The sequence below is a fragment of the Triticum dicoccoides genome, chromosome 7A (assembly GCF_002162155.2).
Source record: "Triticum dicoccoides isolate Atlit2015 ecotype Zavitan chromosome 7A, WEW_v2.0, whole genome shotgun sequence".
NCBI lineage: Eukaryota > Viridiplantae > Streptophyta > Magnoliopsida > Poales > Poaceae > Triticum > Triticum dicoccoides.
This window is the reverse complement of record NC_041392.1, coordinates 294,330,810-294,354,797: the sequence shown is the minus strand read 5'-3', so window position 1 is coordinate 294,354,797 and position 23,988 is coordinate 294,330,810. Positions and strand designations below refer to the sequence as shown.

At 53.0% G+C, this 23,988-nt stretch overlaps 1 protein-coding gene across 1 annotated transcript; it reads right to left on the bottom strand.

The window, feature by feature from the left end:
- Positions 1-19,611: 19,611 nt before the first annotated feature.
- Positions 19,612-22,219, bottom strand: LOC119331468. Its single transcript, XM_037604630.1, has 2 exons — positions 19,890-22,219; positions 19,612-19,789 (listed from the first exon to the last, which is right to left on the bottom strand). Exon 1 carries the CDS (start codon positions 21,986-21,988, stop codon positions 20,030-20,032), a length of 1,959 nt encoding a protein of 652 aa, XP_037460527.1. The 5' UTR covers positions 21,989-22,219; the 3' UTR covers positions 19,612-19,789; positions 19,890-20,029.
- Positions 22,220-23,988: the final 1,769 nt, after the last annotated feature.

Genomic DNA, 23,988 nt, shown 5'->3' with positions numbered 1-23,988 from the left:
TATTTGGGAGTAACATACCTGTACTCCCTCCACTCTCTAGCACGTCTCCTCTCTATCTTCTGTATGCGCACCTTGCGCTGATTTTTATCTTCCTCAGGAGGTGTACAGTACCCAGTGTAGATGTCATCAGGGGTTTCAAACGCTATGTTGACCTCTGGCTTCTTTCCTCCTTTCTGTGGCTTCTTACCGTCAGTCATTTTCTTAAGTTGAGGAATTTGAACAATCGAATTCTCTAAGGAAGTATGCAACTTTTCTTCGAGGAACGCTGCAAATGAGTTAAGTTGATGAGAACCTAGTGATTCAATAGCTAACATGAGTACCTATGAACAGAGTATAGTTGCGAGGTATTTGGAGAGGTCATATGCGTTCTCAGAAGGTTTTGTATAAAGAACAAGTTTGAGGAATTTGACTAGATGAGTCTTGAAGAATTTCAGTAAGCGTTCTTTGTCTTAGGTTCCAGAGATGTATAGATCAAAAATCCACACATTTGAGGAATCTTGTAGAAAAACATAGCTTAGATAAGCGAATCAAGAACAGATGACATGTGCGGTGTTTAGTGTGTGAAGAATTGAAGAAAAACACCTTTGAAGATTTTGTAGATAATCACTTGAATCATAGAGGGCAGTAAAAGTATATTTTAATTACCCTGAACGAAGAACACAATGAACTGTGAGGTGGATAAGTGAAGTTCGTCTGTGCAGATCTTCCACGCCCTAACTCGGCGGAGGAAGACGGCTATGGCGGTGGCGAAATGAAGATTTCCGCGGGTGGCGCGAGTACGGCGGTGACGAGGTCGAGGCAGTGAAGCTCTTCCTCACCAGCGACGATGAAGTAGCGGCGGCGCTAGGGTTTGAGAAGCTCGAGATGGAGAGGGAGGTCGAGCGGAGTAAAGGAAGTGAGGAAGGGGAAGGGGAGTATTTATAGCCACGGTGAAAAACTGTTCGCCCGAGGAATTTGGACGAACGTGCCCCTGACCATTCTCATTCGCATGAAATGTGTCACCCACGTACTGAGAAGTGGAGATCGTGTTAGATCATGGGTGAATAGATAAGTATATCGTGGGATGCAGAACGGTTTGAGCGGCAAAGCCGAAAATTTGGATAAGATAAGTTTTAACGTTCTGTTCGCAAATTCTTCAGCTGACAAGGACACAGTGAAGATTTTGAACAAGTTTCAAATAGAATGCACATGAAGAATTTGTGAATATATTGGGTTGAGTTTAGCATAGAGGGGGAAGGGTCCGATCACATTCACTTACCAGAAAAACCAACTTGAAGAATTAGCAATAAGTGAATGTTGTAGAGGACATAAACTCATATATATATGAAGAAAACGACAGAAACAGTGAAGACAATGCAAAGTTGAAGAATTTGAACAACTGCGGAACTTCAACTTTTGGTGGTGGCGTGACCCACCGTATAAGAATGATGATTCAGACACCGCGTACAATTGTCGTAGGGTTCTGAGAATCAAATTCTTCATTAATTTCTTCACACTTAGAGTGTTATTCTTCATTGATTAAAGAAAAACGTTTATTCATGTGTTGCACATCTAAGTCATCAATTTTGCATAAGTGTTAGGATGAGTGTCCTTTTCAAAGAACATTCAAAGATTCTAGGATATTTAGCTCACACCGCAACTTGCTAATTCTCTTCTCATCCAAGGGCTTTGTGATGATATCGGCTAGTTATTCTTCAGTCTTCACATGCTCAATAGAAATGTTGCCTTCAACACATGATCACAAAGAAAATGATGATGAATCTGAATGTGCTTTGTCTACTAGTGCCGAACTGGGTTGTGAGCAATCTTGATGGCTCTCTCATTGTCACAGAAGAGAGGCACATCCTTCATGTTGACACCATAGTCCTTGAGAGTTTGCTTCATCCATAGCAATTGAGCACAGCAAGAACAAGCGGCAATGTACTCAGCTTCAGCAGTAGATAGTGATACGCAGTTCTATTTCTTCGAGGACCAACAGACCAAAGATCGTTCGAGGAAATGACATGTACTAGATGTTGACTTGCGGTCCACACGATCACCAGCATAGTCAGAGTCATAATATCCAATGAGATCAAAAGCTGAGCCCTTGGGGTACCATAATCCAAGTGTTGGTGTGCATTGTTGAGGAAATTGTTAACTGGTAGCTGCTCGGTGGGCTGGTGAGTAGGGGATTAATAGGCTAATCGGCAACTTAATCAGCCATTTAATCAATTAATCGGACGATTTATCGGGTAATCGGCTACTCAGGGACCCTATGAGTAGGCATTAATCGGCAAGTTAACTGGTTAATCGGACGAATTCTTGAACAGGGTTGGTGTGTGAGCTAGATATCGAAGAATATGCTTCACAACCTTATGGTGTGATTCCTTCGGTGTAGTTTGAAATCGGGAACACATGCAAACACTAAGCATTATATCTGGCCTAGATGCACATAAGTATAATAAAGAACCAATCATGGAGCGGTATACCTTATGATCGAAGTCAATACCATTTTCATCAGTGCACAAATGGCCATTTGTGGGCATAGGAATTTTGACGCCTTTGCAATCTTGCATGCCGAATTTCCTCAGTACATCCTTGAGGTATTTCTCCTAAGATATGAATATGTCATTGTGTTGTTGACGAATTTGAAGACCTAAGAAGAATTTCAATTCTCCCATCATAGAAATTTGATATTCTTCACTCATCATATAGACAAATTCATCACTATAACGTTGGTCAGTACATCCAAAGATAATATCATCAACATATATTTGGCACACAAACAATTCACCATCATAAGATTTAGTGAAAAGAGTAGGGTCGAGTGAACCGGGTTTGAAGCCTTTCTTCATAAGGAATTCCTTCAAAGTATCATACCACGTCCGTGGGGCCTGCTTGAGGCCATAGAGGGCCTTGTTGAGTCTGAAGACTTTGTCAGGATTCTTTGGATCTTCAAAACCTGGCGGTTGAGCAACATATACATCTTCCTCAAACTTACCATTGAGGAATGCACTTTTCACATCCATTTGATATAAAGTGATATCATGATGGTTAGCATAAGCAAGTAATATGCGAATAGCCTCAAGTCTAGCAACAGGTGCAAAAGTTTCATCGAAATCAATTCCTTCAACCTGTGTGTAGCCTCGAGCTACAAGTCGTGCCTTATTCCTCACCACAAGGCCATTTTCATCTTGCTTGTTGCGGTAGATCCACTTTGTGACGATGATATTGTGCTTGCGAGGATCTGGACGTTTGACCAGTTCCCAGACGTTGTTGAGCTCGAACTGATGTAATTCTTCTTGCATGGCCTGAATCCACTCAGGCTTCAGAAATGCTTCATCTACCTTAGTGGGCTCTGTGATAGAGACAAAAGCATAGTGCCCACAAAAGTTAGATAAATGTGAAGCTTTTGAGCGTGTAAGAGGACCTGGCGCTTTAATGTCATTGATGATCTTTTCAACTTGCACTTCTTTTGCAACGCGAGGATGAGCTGGTTGCCGTTGAGGAATTTGATCAACATTTTCTTCAGCACCATTTTCTTCAGTATTTTCTTCAGGTGCATTAGCTCGACGTTCTTCATGTTCTAGAATGAATTCTTCAACAGATTCTTCAATGGGAATGACATCCTCAGTGGCCTTGAACTTGATAGTTTCCTCAGGTGCCGGTTCATCTATCACAGTAGGTAGGTGCTCTCTTTGCGAGCCATTAGTTTCATCAAACCGCACATCTACAGTTTCAACAACCTTGTGAAGAACGTTGTTGAAGACTCTGTAGGTGTGTGAGTCCTTTCCGTAACCAAGCATAAAACCTTCATGTGCTTTCGGTGCAAATTTTGAGTTGTGATGAGGATCTCTAATCCAACATTTAGTACCGAAGACTTTGAAATAACTTACATTGGGTTTCTTATCAGTGAGGAGTTCATAGGCAGTCTTCTTAGAGAATTTATGAAGATATACTCTGTTGATGATGTGGCACGCAGTATCAATTGCCTCAATCTAGAAATGACGAGGCGTTTTGTATTCATCAAGCATAGTGCGAGCCATCTCAGCAAGAGTCTTGTTTTTGCGCTCCATGACGCCGTTCTGCTGAGGAGTATAGGGAGCAGATAACTCATGAGTAATACCAAGTTCATCAAGATAGTCATCAAGACCAGAATTTTTGAACTCAGTTCCATTGTCACTTCTGATGTGCTTGATCTTCACACCAAAGTTGGTTGAAGCCCTCGAGGAAAATCGTTTGAAGACTTCCTGCACTTCATGTTTGTAAGTAACAATGTGTACCCATGTATATCATGAGTAATCATCAACAATAACAAAGCCATATTGAGATGCCTCATTGGATACTGCAGAATAATGATTAGGACCGAAGAGATCCATGTGAAGCAATTCAAATGGACGAGTAGTGATCATGATAGTCTTCACTGGATGCTTAACCTTTGTCATCTTCCCAGCTTCACAGGCTCCGCATAGGTGATTCTTGAGGAATTTGACAATCTCGATCCAATGACATGCTTCTTCTTTGCAAGCGTGTGCAAATTCCTCATGCCTGCATGACCAAGTCGTTGATGCCAGAGCCAGCCTTCTGAAATTTTTGCAAGTAGGCACACGGCTGGTTGTGGTCCTGTAGAGAAATCAACAATATACAGGTCTCCTCTCCTAAAGCATTCGAAGACTTTGGAATTGTCAGCTTCCATAACCACAACACAACGGTACTTGCCAAAGACAACAACCATTTCCAGATCGCAAAGCATTGAGACAGACATGAGGTTGTATCCTAAGGACTCGACAAGCATGACTTTATCCGTGTGTCGATCCTTTGTGATTGCGACCTTACCTAGACCCAATACCTGACTTTTTCCTTTGTCAGCAAAGATGATATGCTTCAGATGCGATAGAGATAATGGAGCATCCATCAATAGATTCTTGTCACCAGTCATGTGATTTGTACATCCACTATCGAGGACCCACTCAGTGGCTTTGGGTTGATCATCCTGCAGATGAATTAGTGCAGCTTACGAACTCATATACTTCATCAGTGAAGAATATGCCATCAATTCATCAGATCAATTTCATCAAGCAATAGAACAGATAAAGCAGTATGAGGACGTCAGAAATGAAAGTTCATTTCTTCATGATTAGCCTGCGTCCTTTCAGGCACACTCAGGTCTCCAGCAAATTCTTCAGACGATTACGTACGTCTGGAGACCTGACCCTGCAGAAGAGATTGTCGGTGTTCTGGGAACGGGGGTCCCCAGACTTGCCTGCCTACGGCCTGCGGCGTGGCTCAAAGGGGGGCCCAGCGCGGCCCATCTTCACCAACTCAAACCCAAGACCCTCGCGAGGGGCCAAGCCTCGCGGGGCAGATGACGCGGAGCTTCCTCAGGCGCGGCCTCGTCAGGCTGGCTCATGAGGAGGCGGAGAGATCAAGGCGGGGTATCTCACGAGGTGCCCGTGACGCAAGCCATGACGACCGGGGGCGCCAGGCGGGTGCCAGCCCGCGCAGCGTCCTCCCTTCCTGTTTGGTGCAAAGGGGGCAAGCGCAGCCACGGAGTACCGAGGCATCAGGCAAAGGTTGCCATTTCGATGCAATGAGACCAAGACCAGGAGGACTACGAGACAGAGGTCACCGTGGAGCCCAAGACGGCGTCATCACCAGAGCTTTGCGCAGGCGAAGACTGCTTTTGTCAGGATAGTTGATACTAGTTGTCCCCCTTCAAATTAGCCCGCCATTGTTGGCTCCCTTCCCGCTCGATATTTGGGAAGAGGACCAGGGCCTCTATAAATAGGACCAGCCACCCACAGAGCCAAAGGGCCGAGAGGCTGGAGGCTGGGGAAAAAGAGCTGGCCAGAGAGTTGGAAAGATAGAGAAGATCAGGTAGAGAAAGAGAGATGGGTGACTGAGCTCCTCCCAGCAGTTCATCGCCCCAGCCAAGAGCAGACCCTCGCCAGGCTGTTCTTCCTTGTATTGTTCATCATCATCAGCCCAAGAGGCAATCCACCACACCACACATTGGAGTAGGGTACTACACCACAACGGTGGCCCGAACCAGTATAAACCCTGTGTCTCTTGTGTTGTTCTTTCCTTAGTTTAGATCCTAGTAAGCGGAGGAGTGCAGGTAGGTAGGAGGCGAAATCTCCGCGCGCACCCCAGTGTTCGAACCTCAAGGGTCTGCCGGAACCCGAAATCCGACATTTGGCGCGCCAAGTAGGGGTGCGCCGGGATTCGTCTTCCACCGCCCCGTTCTCCTCCGACCATCACGCCCATGTCTGACGCTCGTCGGGCCCGCGCCGAGCGCCGGGCCGCGCTCGCTGCCCGCGTCGCCCAGACGGCCCCTGTCGGCGAGCATCCTCGTCGTTCCCCGTCACCTGCCATCAATGCCGCCACCGGCCCGGCAGGGGACGAGCAGCAAGCATCGTCCCAGCATTCGTCTGTGCGGCAAGACGGCCGCACCGCGACTCCCTCGCTCACCCCAGCTGGTTCTTCGTCCCGTGCGCTCCGCGCGCCCATGGAGGCTCAGGCTGCACTCATCGTGGCGAATGAGCTCCTGCGCTACCGTCCCATCGACGACGTCTACGAAGAATGGCTCGACCGCGTCGTCGAGCTCGTCCGCGCCGCAGGGGGCTCTCCTGCGCCGTCCGTTCCGCTGCACCGCACCCCGCCCCGCGCGGGCAATGAAGCTCTGGCGACGCCCCGGCCGCCTCCTCCTCAGGAAGGCGCCATGGCTCCAAGGCGCGTGGCCCCTGGGTGGAACCCGCTCCGTCAGGCGCCAGCGCGGTAAGAGCAGAGTTGTCAAGAAGTCCCTCGCCCGCAAGAAGCTGCCCGGGCGCTCCCTGCTCCAGCACATCGCGACCATGCTCCTGCTCCCGCGCATCAAGACCCCGCGCTGCTCCTAGCTGCAGCGCATGGGGACATGCAAGACCAAGTTCCCCATCATCCAAGGCCTCCCATGGCCACAGCAGGCTGCCGCGCCTTCACCGTTGAGCTACGCAACATCGCGTGGCCCGGCAAGTTCAAGCCAGACTTGCCTCCTCGCTACGACGGCACGGCTGACCCTGCGGAGTTCCTCCAGCTCTACGAGCTAGGCATCGAAGCTGCCAACGGAGACGAGAAGGTCATGACGAACTGGTTCCCCATGGCACTCAAGGACGGGGCCCGCACCTGGCTCCTGAACCTGGCTCCAGGCACAATCTCCTCCTGGGACAAGATGCGCACCCGCTTCATCGCCAACTTCCAAGGCACTCGCGACCGGCCACCCGCCGTGAGCGACATGCGCCGCATCAAGCAACAGCCCGGGGAGACCCTGCAGAAGTACATCCAGCGCTTCAACAACACGCGCCTCAAGATTCCCAAGGTGACTGAGGAGGCCATCATCTCGGCCTTCTCCGACGGCGTGCGCGACGTCAAGATGAAGGAGGAGCTGGCGATGCATGAAGACCTGTGCACTTCCTTGGAACTGTTCAACCTGCCAACCAAGTGCACCAGGGCCGAAGAAGGGTGTCTCTCCCTCCTCGAGCTGCCTGCCGCAGACCCAGAAGAGAAGAAGCCCAAGGCCAAGGATGTGAAGCGCAAGAGGGCTGCCGTGCTCGCGGCAGAACCAGACACCAACCAGGGCAGAGATCAGCCTGAACCTTCCAAGGGTAGCCGGTACTGTGTGTACCACGACCTCCACACCCACAACACCAACGAATGTCAAGAGCTCTGAGCCGTGCGAGAAGGAAGGATCGGCCGTCGCCCTGACCGCAGTGACCGGGGCTACGGCCGAGAAGGAGGAAGGAACGCAGGACGCTGGGAAGACCATGGCCCGCGCCAAGGGTGGCGCGATCAACCTCGCGAGGATTGCTGGCAAGACCCGCCTCGCGAGGGAGGCTGGAGGGATCAGCCTCGTGAGGGAGACTAGAGGGATCAGCCTCGCGAGGATCGCCCGCAAGGCAACGCAGGCCTCCCACCGCTGCCACCGCAGCCAAGGAGAAACGAAGACCACCACCAGGACGAGGGGGCTGGGGGCTTCCAGGAGCCGCGTGCGATCGCCTGCATTCTGGGCGGGCACAAGCCCCAGCCTCTCAGCGCATCTTCAAGCAGTTCGCCCGCGAAGTGAACGCAGTCCTCCCCAGGCTCGAAGCCACGCGCCCTCTCAAGTGGTCGGCGTGCGCCATCACGTTCAGCTCAGCAGATCAGCTCAAGTGTGCGGCTACAGCCGGAGTCCTCCCGATGCTATGCTCCCCAATCATCAGCAACATGGTGGTCACCAAGACCCTCATCGATGGCGGGGCAGGGCTCAACGTCCTGTCCGTGGAAACATTCAACAACCTCCAAGTGCCCTACAGCCAGCTTCAGCCAACCAAGCATTTCTCCGGTATCACCGACGGCTCCACGGTCCCGATTGGGCAGGTCCGCCTCCCTATCACCTTCGGGGCACTCGATAACTACCGCATCGAGCTCATCGACTTCGACGTCACTCACATTCGCCTGCCGTACAACGCCATCCTTGGGTACCCAGCGCTGGCCAAGTTCATGGCCGTAACTCACCACGGCTACAATGTCCTCAAGATGCCAGGAAGCGGCGGAGTCATCACGGTGCCATGTGAAGAGAAGGACGCGGTGTGTTCCCTAGAACGAGCCTTTCAGGCCGCGTCACTGGAAGACCCGGATCGTGGAAGCAGGAGGCCTCCTGAGACCGCCCCTAAGAAGAAGAAGACATCGTCCGGCCCGACCACTCAGGAGGCAGGCCCCTCTAGGCCCGCGCCTGCCCGGGGGGAACCTCCTTCCATCGCATAGGAAAGCGCACCCAACGCCCTTCTCAGGCAGGGCTCGGGGGCTCTTCCCTGGAGGGCCACCGACCTAGCCAGGGTCACGAGGGAGGCGCTTGGGCACCACATGGAGGCGTGTTTCGGAGCACGTCTCCCTCAAGAAGGAGCAAGGCAAGGAGACACAGACCCTCAGGAGTTCGTCAGCAAGGCCATTCAGGAGCTACAGGAGTCAAGAGTCATGAAAGGTGGCCGCCGCCTACCAGCAGTGGCTCCCCATCCAGACGAGGATGGTGGGCTGCGCGTCTGCATCGACATACCAGGGCTCAATCGAGTCGCCTCTCTGGAGCGCCTCTGGCCCTTGCTAGTGGGGCGCTGCGGAGGCCCACCCCACAGCTACGTTCGCATGCCTTACGGCTTGCCGAACGCGGCTGACGTGTACCAGCGCCTCATGAGGGGCATCACGGAGGCACGAGAGGCCAGGCGGTCCGCAGCCCTGGCAGGGATGGAGATGGCCCGTGAGGAGCCGCCAGCACATCCGGAGCCTCCCGAGGCCCCTGGGCCTGGGGGCTCGTGAGGATCGGCTTCCGCAGCCCACCAAGCTTGCTACACCAACGCTCCTTCGTCCTCAACATCATCAGGTGACATCTTTTCGAGTTCTATTTCTAGCTGGGAGCGTCCCCCCCAGGGCTGCATCATTCCCAGGCCGCGTGGGTCCGTCCCTGCGGCGTGTATCCCTTTTTATTCCATGTTGTTAGCTTACCTTGTTGGGGGCGCCCCTCGGGCTGCATGATCCCCAAGCCGCTCAGGCCAGGCCCAGCGGCATGTACCCCATTTGTGTTTATTTCCGATTATGTGTTAGACCCACCATGCTTGATTATTTGATGCCAGTCCACGGCACCTCTTCTTCTCCATGCCGACCACTTGCACGTTAAAGGGGGGGGGGGTACCTGAGCATCGCGACTCAGGGATCTTACTGGCTCTCCAGCCCTCACCCTCTGGCCTTATCCATGGCATCGCGACCTGGCATACCAGCGACGGCTGAGACTAGCTCGAGGGCCGGGTCCCGAGGACGTAGAGTGCCGACATCTAACCAAATTTGCAGGGACACATCACAAGATAAGGCCCAGTGCCAGGCGCAACCCGCCTAGAGGTAGGGCCCCGTGAGTCCCGCGCTGGCTCACGGGTGCCCAGATACACCTTGCCAGGCCCTACCGTGCCAGCCACGTGTCAGGGCGGGGCTATACACGCCCCGGGGGCTCCTCCTGGAGGGGGGCCCCCTCCCACGTACCAGTGGAAGCACCATGCTCCGCGCTGGCTGACGACACTGCCGAGGAGTGGCTATGCCCGTACACATACGGTAGCGCTATGCTCCGTGCTGGTGATAAACAACTGAGGGTGGCCCCCGGGCCACACCAACCTCAGGGAGCCCAGAGCTCAGTGTCTAGCCTCATCATAACGCCTCCCCTCAGGAGTGCCGTGCAAGGGGGCTGGGCACGGGGGCTGCGCCTGGGTCACACCCAGACACACGCCGCTCAGCCAGGTCACCCCGGGCCTGGTTCGTCACGCATCTCTCCCCGAGCGGAGCCAAGGTATGAAGGCCATTTGAGCGTCAAGGGGGACTCCTGAGCATCGCGACTCAGGAGCCTAACTGGTCACGTAGTCCCTCACTCCGTGGCCCCGTCCTGGTTTTCGGTCGGGACCAACGCTGGGTGAGGTACGCGCGCGGCCGGGCTCTGCAGACATAGAACGGTAGATCCACCCGCATCACACCTCCCTACTTGCTGTTCGTGTGCCAAGGGGGACTCCTGAGCATCGCGACTCAGGAGCCTAACTTGTCACGTGGCCCCTCACTCCTTGGCCCCGTCCTGGTTTCCGGTCGGGACCAACGCTGGGTGAGGCATGCGCGGGGCCGGGCTCTGCCGGCGTAGAACATAAGCAAGTAGGAAGGAAAGGCACAAATTTCAAGGAATTCAAAAGCAAATATTGCAGTCCACACTGTTATCTCGATGCCAAATGCAAGTTTAAACGCCTCCCCGAGGCATTGATACATGTGCAGGAATTAAAGGCGGGACAGGAGCCGCGACGGAGTCACTTGTCGGCAATGGAGCAGCGCGGATTGGGTACGCCTCATGGAGCGGTGGGGTCGGCAGCGCCTTACTTCGGCTTCGTGCTGAAGGCCCGGAACTTCCCCAACAGGGCCTCTGCGCGACCCTTCACGGCCTTGGCAGCGGCAGCGGCACGCTCGCCGCTCACTGGCTCCAGCAGGCTGTCGAGGTCGACACCGGGATCGCGAAGGTAGATGTGGGTGAGGACCCGCGTCATGGCTGCAGAAGACAGGACACGCGCCTCGGCCTCGGCCACGGGGCCAAGGCCAAGGGCGACATCTTCAAGAGCGTGAACCAGGAAGGGAAGCAGCTTGGCGGGGCCGTCCTCGACGCCAGCCAGTGGGCTCTCCAGGTCGCTGTCGTAAAGCGTCCTCAGTGAGGAGCGAGCCCTCGCCTCCATCTCCGTGAAGGCCACGCGGTCCTCGGCAAGAACCAGGGCCTCGTCGTCCAGCTTGGCCTTCCTCGCCCCCAACTCCTGCTCCAACACGCCTAGGCGGTCGCGGCGTTTCTTGAGCTTGACCTCCCTCTCCTTGAGAGCCGCCTCGCGAGCCTTCATGCTTTCTTCCTGCTCTTGGCGAAGGCGGACCTCGTTCGCGAGCTGGTCCCGCAAACCTTGCAGTTCGCCCTCCAGCGCCTCACAACGGCCACGGACGTCGACCACCTCCCCCAGGGCTGCATCACGGGCAGCCTTCGCTTCAAGGACGGCCTGCTTCTCCTCGTCGCATGCCGTCGAGGCCTGGACCAGCGCCGCCCGAATCGAAGCGTCGGAGCGAACCCATCCTGAAGCCAGCTCCAAGCGCCCGGCCACCAAGCGGGGGTCGGCGCCAAGAAGATCCTAACGCAGTCGGTCCAGCTCAACAACATCATGATCCAGAACGGCAGAAGGATTCGAAGAGACAGCAGCCGGTGGAGTAGGAGGAGAAGGCGGCAGCGCGGCCACAGCATCCTGAGGCGGAGTCTGCCGCGCCCCGACAGCCGAAGTGGCGGTGGCAGGCAAGAGCACCTCCGGAGCCACTTGGGCCATGGGGGTTGAGCTCACCCCAGCCGGCTCAGCCAGGCCTCGCGAGGACGACCGGGCAGGAGAAGCTTGTGCGTCGCGGTCACCCTCCTTCACGGGCAGAAGTGCTGCCACGGATGGAACCTCGGGAGCCCCCTTCGGCTTCTTTGCGGCGGGCGCCAGCCTATCCAAGAGATGCGGACGTCAAGCTTCAAAAGCAGAGCAAGAGATAAAGACAAGAATCGAACGCTTACGGGTCGTCGCTAGTGAGCTCAAGTGGCCTTCGGCCAAATTTGAAGCCTGAAAGCCGGCTGGAAGGGTCATCCTCGGGAAGCTTGGAGACGGAAGGCGCATCTGCGGTCCGCCCCAGGGCCGGGGCAGCCCCGCAGGAGATCAGCCCGGTCCTGTCCTTCTTAGGGATCGGGGGTGAGCTCCCGCCGTCCTGCTCATCGTTGTCCTCGTCGTCGTCTTCATCGTCATCCTCGTCGCCATCGCCCGGAGAGAGGCGGAGAACGCGGGACCGGCGCCGGGGGAGGGGAGCCCTCGACTCTCCGTCAGTCGCCTTGGAGTCAGGCCCTTTTCCCTGCTCCCCTCCTTCCTCCTCTTCGCTGGAGTCGTCGGAGGGCACGTCCACCGGTTCCTCGGGAGTTTCCATGGGCACGGGCCCATCCCCGTTGAAGACGGGCATAGACTCCACTACCTGCTCCCAGTCGTCGCGGAGGAACAAGGGCGTAGGAGCGGCCGCCAACCTCGGTACATCGCCCCCGACCAGAGATTGGAGGACCGCAGCCAGATCTCCGTCGGCTAAGGCCGCGGGGCTTGGACAGGGCCTCCACATCGGAAGTGAGTACTGCCTAAGCGGGGCCAGCTGGTGCTCCAGGAATTCCCTCAGCAGCGACGCGCCGGTCAGCTTCGCCGCCGCCTTGTTGGCCGGCCTCAGATCCGCGTCCATCTTCTCCAACATCAGCTTCGCGCGGGGGTCCGTGAGCTCCGCTCGACCCCAATCGCTAGAGCTTGTGGGCTGCTCCGTGGGCAAGATCAGCCGAGGGTGGATGCGCCCAGCATCCACCAAGACCCACTTGCTCCTGAAGCCCTCAATCCTTTTCCCGGGGTTCGAAATGGCAATGGCGCCACCGTACGCGACGAAGCTCGCGCACGCGGAAGCAGTACCACTAGAGGTCCGGAGGTAGAAGTAGTGGCGCAGCAAGGCCACTGAGGGCTGCACCCCTACATAAGCCTCGCAGTAATAAGCAAAGATTGCCAGGAGAAGGACAGAGTTGGGGTGGAGATGCAGGGCTTGTAGCTTATAGTGGCGGAGGACAAAGAAGAAGAACTCGGAGAAGGGAGGCACCAGGCCAGCAACAATGGCACTTACAAAGAGCGGATAGAAGGTGCTCCCTTGACCCTCAGGGGTGGCGGAGCCGGCTTTAAACACCTTCGCCCCGTTGATGCCCCGCGCCGTCGCCATCCGACGCAACCGGGCGAGGCTTGCCTCCGACACGTTCGTCGGGTCCAGGGCAGACGAGTACCAAGCCACGGCCGGGGGCTGACGAGGCGCCATGGCTTCCTAGGTCACACAGTCGGAGCGGATCTGGAAATTTTGTAGGAAGGAAGGAGAGGCGCAAGAAAGGGGATCTGAGCAGCAACCGAGGAAAGCAAGAAGCAAAGCCTAGGTGGACGCCGCTCCTTTATCAACCCGCATGGTTGCAAGGGCGCCCACGACCAACCAACCGCCACGCGGCGCCCAAGGCCGCAGGCTGTTAGGGCCCGCGCCGCTTCGCTCTTGCCCTTCCGCCTCCCTACACGGCCAAGTCCGGGTGCGCCTTGGGCCCGGGGGCTACTATCGGCGTTCTGGGAACGGGGGTCCCCAGACTTGCCTGCCTACGGCCTGCGGCGTGGCTCAAAGGGGGGCCCAGCGTGGCCCATATTCACCAACACAAACCCAAGACCCTCGCGAGGGGCCAAGCCTCGCGGGGCAGACGACGTGGAGCTTCCTCAGGCGCGGCCTCGTCAGGCTGGCTCACGAGGAGGCGGAGAGATCAAGGCGGGGTATCTCACGAGGTGCCCGTGATGCAAGTCATGACGATCGGGGGCGCTAGGCGGGTGCCAGCCCGCGCAGCGTCCTCCCTTCCTCTTTGGTGCAAAGGGGGCAAGCACAGCCGCGGAGTACCGAGGCATCAGGCAAAGGTTGCCATTTCGGTGCAACGAGACCAAGACCAGGAGGACTACGAGACGGAGGTCACCGTGGAGCCCAAGACGGCGTCATCACCAGAGCTTTGCGCAGGCGAAGACTGCTTTTGTCAGGATAGTTGATACTAGCTGTCCCCCTTCAAATTAGCCCGCCATTGTTGGCTCCCTTCCCGCTCGATATTTGGGAAGAGGACCAGGGCCTCTATAAATAGGACCAGCCACCCACAGAGCCAAAGGGCCGAGAGGCTGGAGGCTGGGGAAAAAGAGCTGGCCAGAGAGTTGGAAAGATAGAGAAGATCAGGTAGAGAGAGAGAGGGGTGACTGAGCTCCTCCCAGTAGTTCATCGCCCCAGCCAAGAGCAGACCCTCGCGAGGCTGTTCTTCCTTGTATTGTTCATCATCATCAGCCCAAGAGGCAATCCACCACACCACACACTGGAGTAGGGTATTACACCACAACAGTGGCCCGAACCAGTATAAACCCTGTGTCTCTTGTGTTGTTCTTTCCTTAGTTTAGATCCTAGTAAGGCGGAGGAGTGCAGGTAGGTAGGAGGCGAAATCTCCGTGTGCACCCCAGTGTTTGAACCTCAAGGGTCTGCCGGAACCCGAAATCCGACAGAGATTAGTTCCTTTTCTTCACCACCCACATCTGAAGGGGTGGCAAAGAGTTCATCACTCTGCGAGCTCCATACGAGAAAGGTGGCATAGAAGCCAGTCCATTTCGTTTCACATAAGAGAAGTTAGGATAAGCATATGAATAAGCAAAGAAATTCTTCGAGGACTTATGAACATAACGATTAGAAGAATATTGCTCATATTCATAGCCCTTGGCTCTTCCCTGCAAAACAGAGTAGTTAGCATGATGATATTCATATGAGGACTTTGATCCTTTTGAGGAATTTGGTCCATATGAAGAATTTGATATGGGGTTCCTATTCTTCATAGGTGGTGTCCTGAGGACATTCACCTGAAGACTTTCAAGGCACTTTTTGGGAACCTAGATTTTCTTCATAGGAGAATCGTTCCTGCAGTTAGTGCCAACATATCTAGCAAATACTTCACCATTCTGATTTTTAAACAGTTTATAGTTGGAGTCAAATGACTCATCATCAGAACGAGGAGGTTCACATGCAAATCCAGATAAGTTAGATGGATCAACTGGAGGTCCCTTTGCAGCAACCCATGAGGTTTTGGGGTACTGCTCAGGCTTCCAATATGTACCATCAGCATTGAGTTTCCTCTCAAAGGCAATACCCTCTTTCCTAGGGTTCCTGTTGAGGATCTGCTTTTTAAGCACATCACAAAGAGTCTGGTGCCCTTTGAGGCTTTTGTACATGTCTGTCATGTACAATTCCTTCAGCCCTGCATCGTCAGTGATACTAGCAATGTCCTCAGATGAGGAATTAGTGATAGCATAGGCAGATGAAGAATTTGAAACATTAACAGTATTTGAACATTCAGGTGAAGAATTAGCAGATTCACATTCAGTGCACTTCAAGCATGGAGGAACAAATTCTTCTTGAGAAGCACTGATTTATTGAGCATGTAATGAATCGCGCTCCTTCTAAAGATCTTCATAACTCACTCTTAGCTTCTCAAGATCTTGCTTTCTTTGAAGAAATTCATAAGAAAGCTTCTCATGATCAGATAAGAGAGTGTTATGATGACCTTGAAGGTTGTCAAACCTAGTCTGAAGTCTCTGAAGATTTTCAGTCAAGGCTTTAGTGCGATCCATTTCTTCACCCAACATATCATCACTTTTGTCTAGCATGTTTTGAACCTTTTCAAAAGCCCTTTGTTGTTTTACTGCAATCTTAGCAAGTTTAGAATAGCTGGGCTTGAGGTTTTCATCAGATTCATTCTCACTTGATTCAGAGGAGGTATATTTGAGTACCTTGGCACCCTTTGCCATGAAGCAATAGGTGGGATCGTAGTCATCATTGCCTTCATCATCCTTGTTGGTGAGGTCATTTTCTTCAGTGTTGAAGATAGACTTGCTGACGAATGCAGTAGCGAGGGCTAGGCTCGCCACACCGGATTCGGACTCCTCAGATGCCTCCTCTTCCTCATTTTCTTCAGATTCATCCTTAGAGTCCATTTCCTTGCCAATGAATGCCCTAGCCTTCTAGGAGCTGCTCTTCTTGTTAGATGAAGACTTTGAGGATTTTGATGATGAAGATTTTGAGGATTTCTTCTTTTTCTTCGCATCATCAGAACTGTAATCCTTGTATTTCTTCTTCTTTGATTCCTTTTCCCACTGAGGACAATCTTGAATGTAATGTCCATGTTTCTTGCATTTGTGACAAAGCCTCTTCTTGTAGTCACTGGATGAGGAATCATTGCTCCTTGAGGGTCTTCCAAAGCGACCATGTCTTGAGAACTTCTGGAATTTCTTCACGAGCAGTCCTAGCTCATGGCTTAGTTCTTTAGGATCACCAAGGCTACTACCAGAGTCTTCATCTTCGGACTCAGATACTGCCTTGGCCTTCAGTGCACGTGATCTGCCATAACTCGAACCATAGAGATCTCTCTTTTTTCCGGAAGCTGAAACTCATGAGTATTTAGCCTCTCGAGGATATCAGCGGGAACAAGTGACTTGTAATCAGCATGTTCTTATATCATCAATGCCAGAGTGTCAAATTAGGAATCAAGCGATCTCAGCAATTTCTTCACCACCTCATGGTCGGTGATGTCAGTGGCACCAAGTGCTTGAAGCTCATTTGAGATGTCAGTGAGGCGATCGAAGGTTTGTTGAACATTTTCATTGTCGAGTCTTTTGAAGCGGTTGAAGAGATTGCGAAGAACATCGACTCGAGAGTCACGCTGTGTTGAGACTCCTTCATTCACCTTGGACAGCCTATCCCAGATAAGCTTAGCATTTTCCAAAGCACTCACTCTTCCATACTGTCCTTTGCTCAGATGGCCACATATGATATTCTTCGCTTGAGAATCGAGTTGCTTGAATCTCTTCACATCAGCAGCATTCAGAGAAGGTGTGACTGAGGGAACACCATTTTCCACAACATACCAGAGATCATTATCTATTGCCTCAAGATGCATTCGCATCTTATTCTTCCACTAGGGGTAGTCCGTCCCATCGAAGGTAGGACACCCAGCAGAGACCTTGATCATACCTGCAGTCGACATAACTAAAACTCCAGGTGGTTAAACCAAAATCACACAGAACAAGGGAGTACCTTGCTCTGATACCAATTGAAAGTGCGTTATATCGACTAGAGGGGGGGTGAATAGGCGATTTTTATGAATTCTTCACTGAGGAATTTGCAGGTGAGGAAATTCCTTAGCGAAGAACTACTAGCAGCGGAATAAGTACTCAAAAGTAAACATAACAGAACACAAGCATAGTCATCATGATGAAATGAAGACAAGCACAGAGTACAGGAAGCGTAAGCATAGGATAACACATGATGAAGACAAACAGACTGAAGTAATTGAACTGAGGAATTTGAGAAAATCTTCAGCCAAAGTCTTCAAACACAGATATGAACAAGCACTCAACACAGTTATGAGGAAATGAAAGAGTGGAGGAAATAGAACCAGTGAGCTTGGTGAAGACAATGATTTGGTAGACCAGTTCCAACTGCTGTCTCAGTTGTACGTCGGGTTGGAGCGGCTAGGTATTTAAACCTGAGGACACACAGTCTCGGACACACAGTCCTCACCATATTCTCCTTGAGCTAAGGTCACACAGACCTCGCCCAATCACTCGTGGTAAGTCTTCAGGTGACTTCCGAACCTTCACAAACTTGGTCACTCGGCAATCCACAATTCCTCTTGGATGCTCTAGACCTTGATGTCTAACCGTCTGGAAGAAGCACAGTCTTCAAAGGTAACAAGCATCGGATCCACGCAGGATCAATCTCTTCAGTGATGCTCAATCACTTTGGGTTTGTAGGTGTTTGGGTTTGGGTTTTGGTTTTCCTCACTTGATGATTTTCGCTCAAATTCCTCGGAGGATGGGATGCTCTCAAATGACAAGTGTCAGTTTCTCTCAGAGCAGCCAACCAGCTAGTGGTTGTAGGGGGCGGCTATTTATAGCCTAGGGAGCAGCCCGACATGATAAGACATAAATGCCCTTCAATGATATGACCGTTAGGTGGGTAGATATTTTGGGACAGCTGGCGCATAGCACAGCAACGGTCGGAATTTTGAGTAGCAAAATTCTCAGGGCTATCATGTTCCTCACTATGTAAGCAATCCGCACTGGCGAATTCCTAACTCCTCAGTCAGAACAAATTCCTCAGGGAACAGAAGAACTTCGTCTCTGTCACTGAAGAATATGACTGAACTGTATGAGATTTCCAATGGCTTCACTCGAAGGGATTGATAGGTGTAGGATTTTGAGTTGAGCATCACATGGAAATTTTTCCTGAGTATTTACTCGACCCCCTTTAATAGTACGGTGTTTCCTAAGACTTGAGAAAGAGAAAATGAAACTATAAAAACAAAAGTCTTCACGCTTCATGTTCCTCACATGAATACCGGGTCTTTAAGGTCACACCAATTTCTTCACTTTCAAAGTCTTCAGAAATCCAAAGTCTTCAGCCGAAGAACTTCATTTTTAGAGGTCGACTTTCTCTGAACATATCAAACTCCTCATAGACTTATGGACTTGTGTACACTCACAAACACATTAGTCCCTTAACCTATAAGTCGTCAATACACCAAAATCACTAAGGGGCACTAGATGCACTTACAGTGATCGGATTATCTATGAATATTATTTGAGTCTTATGTGAACTCTTTTATGCATGATTATTATAGCTTTGTATTTCTCTCTGATCTATTGATTTGGTTTGGCCGACTAGATTGATTTTTCTTGCAATGGGAGAGGTGATTTGTAATGGGTTTAATCTTGCAGTGATCTATAACCCAGTGAAAAAAGGGGACAATATACGTATTTGTATTGTTGCCATTAAGGGTAAAACTATGGGGTTTATTAATATTGCTTGAGTGTATATTGTCTACACCATGTCATTTTGATTAAGGCGTTACTTCATTATTTATGAACTTAATACTCTAGATGCATTCTGGATAGCGGTCGATGTGTGGACTGATAGTAGTAGATGCAGACAGGAGTCAGTCTACTTGTCGAGAGAGGCACAGTGGGGCGGCGGCGCGTCGAGGGAGGATTGGTGGCGAGGGCGGCGGTGCATCGAGGGAGGCGAGGTGGCGGGTATATTTAAAGAATATTCCTTTTTAGGGTTGATTATAAGGGGTCTGTTTTGCCGCAGCTAAATTGTCCCTTAAAACACACTTTCTTGGCCCACATAACGATTTTAAGGGTCCGCGCGATAAGGGGTCTGTTAGAGATGCTCTTAAAGGAGTAATTTCATCGTGGTGTTCGCTTTGTTTTGTAATCAGTGAGCTTTGTAACTAATTGGCCTTATTGGTGCGGCTTTAGTAATTTATAAAGCCTGGCGTTGTTCGTGGCTTTCGTCTAAAAAACCAGGTGCAAAATTGAACTGTTTTGTCATGAATAGACATTGACAAGAGAGAATCATACATAGATATGCAGAGATGATACTGAAGATTTAAACTTGACATGTTCCTTCTCGTAATTAAGTGAATACTAATATACACCGACCATTAGGGTGAAATGAGAGTACAAGATGCTACACTCCGAATAAGAAGAAATGGCTATACCACCAAGAAAGGTACAAGTTACAAGTTAAGAAGGAACATCATCAGACCCTACACAACCTTCTCATGTCCACGATAAAATTAACCGCCTCCAGTGTCAAGGCCCTATCCCCAACCAAAAGATGTTAATCACACGGATTGATACAAACCATTTTGCAACCTATGTTGGGATCAAAAGGGTCAAGCAAAGTATACGCAAAAGCACCTGAGATGTATATACACATTGCTAGGCAGATGTGAAGAAGTCAGCTTGTGTGTTCTTCCTACGTACATGCATGCCATGTCAGCCTCTCGGATCTGCAACAAAACCGGTGGGTGCACGTGGATCGATCAATTTGACGTACGTTAATGGTAACCTTTTGCCCCTCTGGATTGGTAGAGCTCCATCCTGATCTTGGCCTCCGGCAACAAGTTCTCGATCAACGTGTCCTGCACCATGTACGCCTGCTTGGACGCCCACTCCAGCACGGTGAGGATCTCCGCCTGCGCGAGGTCCTCGCTGTCGGGGACGTTGTGCGCGATGTAGCACACCAGGAGGAGCGCCGCCACCTGCACCACCTGCTCCCCGAAGTAGACCAGCTGGACCAGGTGCTTGGCGCCGCTGGCGTTGATGATGGCCTTGGAGTGGTCCACGTGGAGGTAGTTGTCCGTGCAGGCGAACTTGGTCAGCGCCACGGCAGCCTCCCGGGACACGTCGGCTTCCCGCTCGTCGAGGAGGTTCACCAGCGGCCCGATGATCCGGGTCTCCGTCGCCCGGAAGGTTCTCGACAGGCAGCCCAGCGACATGATGCAGGGGATGAGGAGATCGTCGTACTCCGCCTTGGTGACCACGCGGAGGAGCTGCTCCACCACGGCGCGCGCCGCGGGGGACGTCGGCTTGAACGCCGACCGCCGGAGGTCCGCGTTCTGCTCCGCCACACGGCAGATCTCCATGAGCGCCAGGGCCGAGTTGTACTGCACGTCTGGGGCGCCTTTCTCCAGGAGGATGGAGAAACAGAGCAGCGCCCTGGACTCCGTGATGTTCTTGCACACGGCGGCATTGCCCATGGCTAGCTGGCACAGCGCTCTGGCTGCGTTGGATTTCATGTAGGCTTTGGTCTCTTCGTCCTCGTATTCTTTCCCTCGCGTGCTCGTCCCCGACAAGGACACATTGTGCTGCTTCGTCCCCGCAACGCTGCCAATGCTCGCAGCCGCAGCTGCCGTCACGCCACTTGAGCTGGTGCCACCGGCGGCGGTGGCAGCGGCGGCAGCGGCGTTACCACCGACAGCGGCGTTACTACCGGCAGCGGCGCTACCACCGACTGTGGGCTTCGCCGACAAGCTGTTGGCCGCGGTGTGCTCCGCCGCATCAAATGTGTCCTGATGGGACGAGTATTTGCCGCTGCCCTTCTTGTCCATGACAACGGAGTGTAGGCTCATCCTGGACGCGACGGCGTACTTGGAGTGCTCCTGCACCGTCTCAAAGGCGAGGTGGGACACCAGCAGGCGGATCACGTTGCTCTGCATGAACGCGTCCTGGCATTTGGGGTGGTTGGTGGCGAGCTCGGACACGGCCCACGCCACCATACCCTGCACCTTCATGGGCGCGTCCTTGAGAATCTTGGAGAAGGCGGTGCAGACGCCGGCGAGCACCATGAGCTCGACGCACTCCGGGTCGCGGCCGAGGAGGCCGATGGCGAGCGCGGCGTTCTCCTGGCCCTCGGGGCGGCCCTCCTTTATGAGGCGCAGCAGAGGCGGGACGCCGTCCTCTTCGATGATGAGTCTGCCGTAGCGGTCATTGTCGCGCGCGAGAGAGACAACGCTAGCCGCGGCGTCAGCGCGGGCGTCGAATGTGCCGGTGTAGAGCACGGCGATCTGCTCCCAGATGAGGAAGAGTATGGGCTCGTTCTGGGCAATGGGGGGCAAGCCAATGTGGTCATCCAGGTCATCGCCAGCGTTGGCGTAGTTGGACACGCGGAGGATCCAAGAGAGGTCGCCGAGGGAGTTGTCGAGCTGGTTGGACGTCCTCTTGAAGGAGCCAGCGGGGATGATGGTGAAGACGCGGTGGACGATGCCGCGAGCGCGGCAGCGGTCGAGTAGGGCGGCGGCCTTGTCGAGCGCCTTGCCGGTGTCGTCGAGAATGCGGCGGGCGGGACGCTCGTAGAGGTCGGCGCGCGCGGCCTGGCGGAGGAGGGAGGCGAGGCGCTCGACCTTGGTCTTGAGCTCCAGGCACTCCTGCCGGCACGTCTGGGCCTCCTCCGCCCACTTGATCACCTGCTCCGCGACCTGGATCGGCCGCGCCAAGATCGCCTTCAGGTCATCCATCCTGTGCCGCGGCGGCCCCGCCCCCTCCTGATCACCGGTCGGTCAACGGAGCAATGGCGAGCGGAATTGTCGATCTTTCTTGGTCTCCGGTTCCAGCCGTCCTCCGGCGGCGGCGGAGGAGGATGGGGAATGCGCTAATTTTGTTTCGTTTATTTGGGGACGGAAATGGAAGGGAGCGGGAGCGCAGGGGCGCGGCATGCGAGAGGTGAGGCGCGAGCTCCTCCTGGCCTTGATGGCTGGATAGGAAGGAGGGAATGGGAGGAGGCGCCACGGCGGTTTCCATTCTTCCCTTCGGCCTTGTCATTTCCCCCCTCCCCTCCCTTTTGGGCGTTTGATTGGAGGCCGTTAGATATGAAACCTAGGGCAACCTCTCTTTTAACCATCCGATAATAGTGGATAAGTTTGAGAGAGACCTGATTGCTCATTTGAGTCAAGAAATTTCAGTCCACTATGCAGATATTCAAACGCACACAATCTCGCGGAAATGGACCCACAAGAACTAAGTACTTCCTCCATTCCATATTAGGCTAGTCATAGTGGAGAGTAATTTAGACTACTAGTAATATGGACATGTTACTTGTGTATGTTATTAACTTCATAGGCGTGGTAATATAGATGTCTTCAATTATTACTTTGTAGACTTAATTTGTATTGGGAAGCGCTATGTGATGATAACATATTATGTTACTTTATTTGTCTCTTTTCTTATTAACTCTTTGCCACATCACCATTTTTGCGTATGTGGCATCTATGTTACCGGCACCTTCGACGCCCTCGCTACTTGATGAGTTGAAGGAAACTTTTGATAATCTCCGGGTCTACAAGATGGCGCTTAACCCGGCCAAGTGTGTTTTTAGTGTGCTTGCAGGTAAATTGCTAGATTTTCTGGTCTCAGAACGGGACATTGAAGCTAACCCGGAGAAGATAAAGGCCATCACTTCACTTCCTAAGCGGGCGTGTGTTAATGACGTCCAGCGCTTGGCGGGTCATATTGCGGCCTCAAGCCGGTTCATAACCCGCCTGGGAGAGAAGGTTGTCGGATTCAGGGCTCTGCAGACCCAAGAAGGTTCGAACTCTGGGGCGTGTGTGAAGATCTCAACCAACTCAAGCCTCAAGCTCGCTGCCCGACAGCCTAGCTTCGTCGAGTTCGCGTAAGCGGGGGAGAAGACGAACACAGCAGTTTACCCAGGTTCGGGCCACCTTGCGGTGTAAAACCCTACTCCTGCTTTGTGGTGGATTGGCCTCATGAGGAGGCTGAGGATGAACTAGTACAGTGGATGAGCAGCCTCGCGAGGGCTCATGTGGTGCGTATGAATCGGGGCGGGGTCGGATCGGGGTCCCTTCTACGGTGGTGGCTAGTCTATACTTATAGTGGCCTTGGTCCTCTTCCCTCTCAACTTAGGCGGGAAGGGATCCCACAACGGCCAATTTAAAAATGGGACAAAAAGTACATCCTATCCTGACAGAAGGTGGTCTTCGCCTGCAAAGCTTCTGGCCATGACGCAGCGGTGGGCTCGGCGATTACATCCGTCCTACCGAGCTCGTGGTCTTGGGCTCGTTGCACCGAAATGGGCAGCTTTGGGGCCTTCCTCGGGAACCTGCACCCGTCCTTGCTCCCTTAGCACCGATAGGGAAACTGTCTCCTCTGCGCCCACTGGCACCCACCTGACCTTGCTCGTCTTGGCTTGCGTCACTGAGAGCCTCGTGAGGCTAGAGCCCTGCATAGAAACCTCTGCTCCTCAGGAGGAAGGCTCGGAGAGCTGCCCCTCGGGAGGTCTTGGCATCGCTCTCCTTGCGAGGCCGTGGCCGTCGTGATGGTCTTGACTTGGGGGGCCTTGCAGCTGGGCTATACCAGGCCGACGAGGGAGCCACGCCATGGGCCGCAGGCATGCAGATCTGGGTACCCCCGGTCCCAGAACGTCGACAGTAGCCTCTGGGCCCAAGGCGTGCTCGGGCTAGCTTCAAGGTGAAGCCAAGGAGAGTAGGATGAAGCACTGCGG